General features: G+C 35.3%; 1 protein-coding gene across 1 annotated transcript; it reads right to left on the bottom strand.

Moving 5' to 3' along the window:
* Positions 1 to 785: 785 nt before the first annotated feature.
* Positions 786 to 5,410, bottom strand: LOC116850656 (neuropeptide-like 3). The gene is made up of 2 exons (XM_032829178.1): positions 5,307 to 5,410; positions 786 to 1,267 (listed from the first exon to the last, which is right to left on the bottom strand). Exons 1-2 carry the CDS (start codon positions 5,316 to 5,318, stop codon positions 1,043 to 1,045), a joined length of 237 nt encoding a protein of 78 aa, XP_032685069.1. The 5' UTR covers positions 5,319 to 5,410; the 3' UTR covers positions 786 to 1,042.
* Between the last annotated feature and the right edge of the window lie 3,622 nt (positions 5,411 to 9,032).

Below are 9,032 nucleotides of genomic sequence, written 5' to 3' on the forward strand. Positions count from 1 at the left end.
GAAAGAAAAGTGCAGCTGAAGCGCATCGAATGCTTGTAGAAGTTTATGGTGACAATGCTCCAACTGATAAATCATGTAGGGAATGGTTTCGACGTTTCAAGAATGGTGATTTCAGCGTTGAAGACAAGCCTCGCTCTGGACAGCCAAAAAAATTCGAAGACAAAGAATTGGAGGCATTACTCGATGAAGATCCGAGTCAAACGCAAGAGGAGCTTGCAGAATCATTGGGAGTTACGCAACAATTGATTCGTTTGAGCCGTGCATTACGAGAAAAACGGCCGGAATACGAGCAAAGACATGACAAAGTTATTCTTCTGCATGATAACGCTCGGCCTCATGTCGCAAAAGTCGTAAAAAATTATTTGGAAACGCTCAAGTGGGATATTTTACCGCACCCGCCGTATTCGCCGGACGTTGCTCCTTGATTGCTCCATTTGATTACTGGTTGTTCCGACGGATGCAGCACGATTTGGCAGGTCACCGGTTCACTTCTTTCGCAGAAATCGAAAATTGGCCCCTAACTTGGATCGCCTCAAAAGACGAGACATTTTTTCGAGATGGAATTCGAAAATTGCCTGAGAGGTGGTAAAAAATAGTAGCCAACGATGGACAATACTTTGATTAATCTGTTCATTCGTTTTGTTCTGAAATAAATGCATTTTTGACCACAAAAAAACGGACCAAACTAATTTGTACTCCCAATAACAAGTAACATTAAACACAGTAACTATTTTTCTGTGTGTAAGTGGAATGGAGGTGTGATCGAGCAAGAAGTACGCACGGAATTGCTTTTAAGCGGTTTTATTGATCCTGAGTCTCATGAATGCGAATGCGGATTATTCGAACGGATGAAGAAAGAGTTGGGATCGGGCACGGGGGAAAATGAAGAGGGTGAGAGACGCGAGGCGGATATCCGACGATCGGCTTTCGGTAGGAGATCTCGCGCACGATGTGCTGGATCGATCGATTGGTGGGCTGGTGGTCCTAGATGATTGGTCCTGATGCGGTAGTGTGTCTCTGGTCCCGGTGTGGCGATTACTTCTTAGGCGAGGTAGGCCGCGTAGCTCTTGTACGCGTACGGCAAGGCCGGGTACGCCGAGTACGCGCTGTAAGTCGGCAGGCTGTAGGCGCTGTAGGCCAACGGCGCGGAGACAATGGGCGCGTTGTAAGACGTGACCAGCGGGGCGCCGATGATCGCGCCCGGAGCGGGTGCGGGTGCGGGCGCAGGCGCGGCCGCGGCGAATGCCAGGAAGGCGAGGAAGCAGAGCTGCGGGAATAATGCCCGACGTGAAAGACTCAGCGTTCACACACACATACACAGCACTCGCTGGATGTCGGCGGTATAAAACACTGCACTGAGAAAAGAATGTTTGGTATTTGTAACTATAATCATATAGAGAAGTAATTACTATAAATTATGGTCAAGACAACCATTTTTTTAGTCAATTGCACTATAATTTTAGTGATAACTTTATATTATGCATGTTACTACTACTATCTTCGTGATGGAACAACCAAAAAATGTAGTTGGGCGCAATTTGGTGCCAACTATATTTTTTGGTTGTTCCAACACGAAGATAGTAGTAGTAACATGCATATAAGATTATTATCATTGAAATTATAGTGCAATTGACTAAAAAATGTCTTGACCATAATTTCTCTATATGATTATAGTTACAAATACCAAACATTTTTCTCTCAGTGTGGGTAGTCGGAAAGTCGGTTGCAGATGTAAAAAATTCCTTTCATAGACGATATATGTTAAACATTCTTTTTGTAGATTGTACTAAGTCTCTAGGAAATTTGAAATGCTAACCGACTTATGAACCACCCTTACCGACGAAGATCAACGATTAATCTTTGCGGGTCCGTATTGTTCCCGACTTTTTTTCTCAATCAATACGTAAAAATTCCTGTACATCTCAACCAATACGTAAAAATTTCTTTCGTGACAATGTCGCTTAGTTTGTATTTGTTACAATATTTCAGTATTCAACTAATGCAATAACATATTCTTTGCAATAATATATTAAGCAACCAAATATTTACAAAACTCTTATTCTTATCAGTTTTTGCTTAAACTGTGTAGTATATAAACAATACTTTTTTCTTAATGCGCTATTTGAATGAGGTATTCGACTTATCATGTTATTGATGAGAAAATAAAACTTTGTCTACAATTTTTTAAATATATTACATTATTATACTTTATTACTGATAGATATCTCTAACATTTATATATATTGAAAATACCATTAATAAATAAAACGTTGATTTATAGAGTCGATTAGAACGAAACACAATGCTGTAGAATCGACATAGAATTGCAAAGAGTTAATATTCAGACATTTAGATTCGTATTAATAATTGTCATGAAACTTGTCTCGCGTATGAGATATTTCAATTTTTATTCACAGTTAGATCCAAAATTTTCAATTCAATTATATGATGTAAGTGACATTTAGGCCTGTATTAATAGTCGTTATTTAAAATATGCCTCACGTGAGATACTCAGAACTGTATTTAAAGTTAAGTCAAAATTTTTCAGTTGAAACACATGATATATATTACATTATATTTGCAATCGCAATTCCACTGAAAAACTCTTATCTAACTCTAAATTTGAATATGAGTGTATCTCACTTGAGACAAGTTTCAAGCAACGACTATTAATTGTATTTCTCGTCTGAACGAAAGAACTTTTATTTAACTCTGAATTTAAATCTAAATATCTCACAAGAGACGAGTTTCAAATAACAACTATTAATACGAGCCTTAGATTTCCCAACTCCAGGAATTCGAAGCCGATGATGTAATGCATAAATAGAAGCCAACACGGAATGATAGTTGCAAATAGTTAATTACACAGAAGAATAATAGTGACGAAATAATGCATGTGTCAAAAATTTCTTAATCTTTTAACATGCGCAGTGCACTAACAATTAGTCACTTCTTTACGTCAAATTGATCCTGTACTTCGATTTCATTCCAAACATTAATCCCTTTGTCTCTCTCAAATTATATATGATAATTAATTTGAAATCTACATGCAATATTACAAAACACATTGGTCTAACTAGAGAAACATTATTATTCTCCCGCAATTAACTATTTACAGTTATCATCTTACACTCTCATCAGTTTTAAATTTTCTATAAATGACTTTTACCAAAAAGGACAAAGGCAATGAACAAAATTCCTCGGGATGGAACTTTTCTGTTTATTAATACTTTCGTTAAGTTACTGGAATCTGTTTATTAATACTTTCGTTAAGTTATTCATTTGCCACTATATTATCTCGATAAGCGATTTTTTAAGACAAAACATTTTTTAAGACATTACATTAGCTTTCTGCTAAGAGATTGTTAAATTAGAAGACCCCAAATACAAAAATGATTCTCCTCAATAAATTGCACTGAAATTCCGTAGGTAATACAACTTTAACTTTATTGCAAACAAGAGGTGAGGCGTCAGCGATATGACTATTATGACTGTCTTGCCTGTGTTTGACATAAGAATACATAAATACGATTTAGTTGTCGCGAAGCAGTTTGTCATTGCTAAATAGTACTTTGTACACTCATTTCGATATTATAAATATAAATTTTACTAATTTATTATCTATTTTATTTTACACGTAACGTAAATATAATTACTTAATTTGAAGCAACAAACAAACGCCGATCGTACTGTTACTGTCGCGCCTTGAGAAGCAGAGCTCTGTGTCCGGTTCAACAAGAGAAAGAGTTAACACTAGAATACTCGAAAAAGACAACTCCTTTTGGATGCCCAAAAAAGTCATTTTGACTCCTTATAATTCTAAAATATCTTAAAAACTTTCTTTGTTCTTCATTATTCAATAATGACTTCTGAACATGCTAAGAACACAATTTATACAAAATACAGTTTTATATTGTAAATAAATTACAACAATTTTCATAATTTCTCCAAACTTATAGTTTTTTTTAAGTAAAATGCATCATAATTATTACTTTATGTGTTGTCTATAATTAGTACAAAATGACTAATGAATTTACACAGAATGAAGTATAAACTTAATCAAAATTAAAAAATTAAAATAATAGTTAATTATTTAGTTTAATTAAAAATAATTATTAAAATTTGAAATAATAGTTTGTACGCTGTCTTTATAACACTGACAATTAAGTAAAAAGTCAAAATGACTCTTTCTTAGGCATCTAAGATAAATCATTACAATATAACGATTTCTTCCGTTTTTTTCTCAGCGTGTTTTACTTTAAAGATAATTGGACGATCTCTTTTTCGTTGCATCTGTGTTGTATAAGGTCGTCTTGCAATACGTAAGATGTTCAGAACTTTCTTTCAGGATATCAGTGAATTTATCAGTGTATTTAAACGAGATTCACGTTTACAAGAGACGATTGTCTGCACGGGATCATATTTAAAACATACGAATTTTTCAGACCAGCGTGGACTGGCTTTCTGTGAGGATGCATTTGCAAAAGGATCACACACGACATTTTGCGCGGATCTAATGTTAAATTGGAAGATACGAACGATCGAGCCGGCTGACGTGTAGAAGCGATACGGACTAATCGCGTTTCTCGTATTTATTTTGCGTGAGGAAACAGATATGAGCAAATTTAATCCTTCGCGAGAGAGAAATGGATAGATAGATAGATTTCATTTAATCCTGGGACAAAACGGGGGGAACCTCTTCAGGCATACAGTAATAAAAATACAAGATGCAATAATTAGTAAATAAAACGCTAATATAAGTATAAAAACAGGAGAAGAAAGTAAACCAGAGAGAGAGAGAGAGAGAGAGAGAGAGAGAGAGAGAGAGAGAGAGAGAGAGACCAGTGTCGCAAAATAGATTTTGGAAGTATAGTGAATGTTAAGTACGCCCTTCTAATCCCAAATTTCATTCTTCTTAGACGTCACGTACAACGTTGTTTCAGAATTAGAAAAATATATTTGGTGCTCCATATCCAGAATACGAGCCTAAGGACCGGTTTTTCCAACCTCTTGCTAAGCTAACTAACAGTTAACTCATACGTCTGTCTTTGTGTCTCCTTCAAATTAGGTAGAAACAGACATAAGATTTAACTGTTAGCTTAACAAGAGGTTGGATGAACCGACCCTAAGAGCCGTATTCTTAAGTAAAAAATATTTGCCTTCTTTTTATTTTAAGTTCAATTTTTCTTATATGAACGTCTCGTATAAGCTTGTTTATCTTGAGAATCACAAAGGCGCACTTAGCGTTCTATATACGGCGTCAAGAATACGGCCTCAAGTCTTATTAAAAACGTCGCTCAACTTACCAGCTTGAACATGTTGTAGCTTGTATGTCCGTCTGGCTTGCAGTCAGTACGATAATACTCCAAAATACGACGTGGTACGTCTTATATAGGAGTAAGGAATCCCGACGGGGTACCGAGTCTCCTTACCTCCACCTCCCTCTTGGGTGTCCCCCCTTTTGCACCTTCTTAGAGCACCTTCGAGGAGGGCGTCGCCTTGTCTCGAGCGGAAAACGTACGCATGCTAGGCGATTTCTTCTTTTTCCGTTTCTTTCCTCGACGGCCGCCGACCAATGGAGCTTTGTTGCGACGTGTAGTACAGTGCATTAACACACGGTCGCAGAGAAGGGCGTGATGATCCCTCAAGGTCGCCCGTGGTGGCCAGGCGTGGTCCGATTACTCTCCTTTTCTGCCACGGACGTCGACGCGGCGAGTCGAAGCCGCGAAAGCTTCTCGACGGATGGATATGTTGCAAAAAAGGGGGAAAAAAAAGAAAGAAAGGGACTCAACTCGCGCGTTCGTGACTGATTTTCCAAAAAAAAGAAAACATCTATTCTGTCTGTGAACATAAAAGTATAGGATGTGCCGTAAATAAGATACAAAGGCTCTCCTCAGATGTGCAATGCAATTAGAAGAAATATAAAGGCAAATAAAGGCCGAAAAAATGTTGAAGACAGGTGTTATCAATATTTTTTATTCCAAAATAATAAAGTCAATAGCAAAATATGACTAACTTATTTTGATAACTTGTTGGAAACAATTATTTTCAACAACTTAAAATAATTGTTCTTCACTTGTCGATAATTGTTAAAATTATACGTTATCAGCAATGTTATGGTGTAAACAGACTTTAAGGCTTAGTCTACAATATATAGAGTAAGCTTGGTGTAAGAAGTAAGTGTAAAAGTAAAAAATAGAAGTATAATAGAAATTTATTTTGTTTATATATCTGGCTGTACTTTAACTTTAACTTTTATACCAGAAGTGTTTATTTAACTGAAATACTTCCAGTGTAAGGGAGTTAAAATATAGGCGTAAGCGAAATTATTTTTATTTCTTATTTTTACTCTTACTTTTTACATCACATATTGTAGACCAAGTCTTAGAGCTAAACATCTTTGTTAGAACAATACACATTTAATAAGAAAACAATGTTTGTATTAAATATAAAACAAACCCTACTATATAAACTTCAATGTATTACGCCATAATGCCTTACATTTATGGTAGGAGAATAAAAGAAACCATGTTGTTGTTGCCAAGATCTTAAAAGTATAAATAAATACTATTACGCGGAAAAGCAAAACGTCTATTACCTTCAGTGGAATAATAAAAATAACAAATAAAAAAAAGCAGAAGTTGAAAGTATAAAACATCAGATGTTCCGTATTTCGTTCTAAATTATAGAAATTCAGAGATGTGTAAAAAAAATCTACAAATTAAGAGTCATACAAATTGATGGCACAATTCTTGACAATTCGATATGTAACATTTTATTTTATGTATCAGCGATCTGTTAATGAAGATCCATGTCTACCACAAATGGCCGCGCATTTTCATCCTCTGAAGAGAATGAAAAAGAAAACGAAGAAGAACAATGCGGTACAGTAGTCTGAAACCGCGCTCGGCTCAAGGTCGGGCTCCAATTTGCGATCTGTCGCGTGATTCGGACTTAACGACTTGTCGTGAAAAATCCGAAAATGACGGAGGCGGTCGTCAATTATTCGCGGCGATCGGCGGCGATTTTTGCCTGACGAGAATTTAATCACGGGCTCCCGATCGGCGATCGCGCCGTCGCTCCTTGAGCTCGCGGGCGTTTATTCGCGTCGCTTATAAGTAGGTGGAGAACCTTTTGCCGCGAGAGCAACGAGCGCGCGTACGCATGAGTACTCTGAGACAGACAGAGAGAGAGAGAGAGAGAGAGAGAGAGATAAATTAAAATAATAATTGTACGTAATAACGGGCTACGTCTCTCGTTAGGTAACATATATATAGAAGCGCACTCGACTTTCTTCGCGCTGCACTGCGCTGCGCTGCACATCATTCGGCTGTTGTATCCGCAGCTAGAATGCGGAGGATCACGCGACGACGCAGTGTTGCGCAGCACTCACTTTTCGAGACAAAAATCTTGAAATCTATTCAAGATATCGATCTACAATTTTACACACACATATTATACATTACAAGTAATGTTTTGCATATAGCTATACACCATAATTTGAAAGAATAAAGAAGGAGGGAGGGTATATCAATTAAGGTAAATATGATAATAAAAGAAAATATTGGTGAGAATAACAGGATTTTTTCTTTATTTAATATGCTATTTTTCTTTCGCTATATTTATCGTTTCGATTTAGTTTGTGACAATATGCAAACATTATTTTTAGCAGATAATATATGTGTGTAAAACTTTAAATTTAGCCGCTTAAATTTGCTCACTTAACGCACAAGCGCTCGCGAGTGAATTGAGCGGCCAGCAGTCGTGCCTGGAGCTTGCATTCTGGTTATAGTTTTTTATTTTGAAATCGCTTAAGTGCACATTTTCGCAGTATGTTCTTTTTTTCTCCTATAAATAACACTTATAGTTTATGATATGTGCGAAAATTAACACAATGGAACGCAATGGATGTAACTTATATCAACATTTCTATTGTACGGGATTGTCAGTAATTTGAATTATGTGATGTGTGTGTAAATAGTATCGAGATATATGAGAACCAATACTAGATTATTAAAAGGCCAATACACAGATAATTCTTAGTGTATAAATTCAATTTTTTAACTACTTATTAACCACTTATTTACTATAAAAAACTTGAGCTTCTAATATATATATATTTTTATTCACAAAATAGTCCTCTTTACGCGGTCATGTTTCTCACACTGTCAGGCCATTATTTGATCAGAAATTCGTGATATTTAGGTATTTTCTTATACTTTAGATATTATAATTTTAATTTAAAAAAGAAATTTATTAATTTAAGTTCCACATAAAATGTCTAATGTTCATGAAAACAGGTAATGCGCAACAATGTGCGACACCTCCCGCCGTCGAAATTCGATCTTCGATCTCAGTAAATGGGGATGTGTGATTTATGAAATTGTGTGTATTCGCGATCCGCGATATTTTTTCGCAATGAATGTGATGTATCGCCTTACAATCTTGTATATAAATATGATTTTAAGTCGTGCGCAATTTTGCATCGCAAATGCGATTTTAAATTGTGCGCGATTTTATATCGTTAACGCGATTTCTCTTCATATAACATATCATAAGGGAACCTGAGGCATGATGGGAAGCGTAATGTGTAAATAAATGTTAAACATATTAAAAATAAATAAATCAATTCTCTCTTTTCATACTGCATCAATATATTCTTTGAAATGACTACTATAAAGTCTGTATTGAACTACAGGTTGCGGGCTCGGTTACAATTAAGATTGTTGGAAATCTGCCAATCAAAGCGAGCAGTTCGGTAAATTACTCGCTTTTATTAATATATAAAGATATGTTATTTCACATTTGTTCATGTTTAATTAATTATAATTATAACAATTAATTATATTGACAACATTCTTCTCGTAAAACAATAAGACTATTTTTTTTATTACCTTTTTTATTAAAATATTATTGACAATCAATATTAAGTGTTTAGCAATTTTCGGTAATTTTCTAAAACATAAATATATATATATATATATATATATATATATATATATATATATATATATATATATATATATATATAT

This window comes from Odontomachus brunneus, unplaced genomic scaffold (genome assembly GCF_010583005.1).
Source record: "Odontomachus brunneus isolate Ranch 3 - 2012 unplaced genomic scaffold, Obru_v1 Obru_scaffold_151, whole genome shotgun sequence".
In the NCBI taxonomy this organism is placed as follows: domain Eukaryota; kingdom Metazoa; phylum Arthropoda; class Insecta; order Hymenoptera; family Formicidae; genus Odontomachus; species Odontomachus brunneus.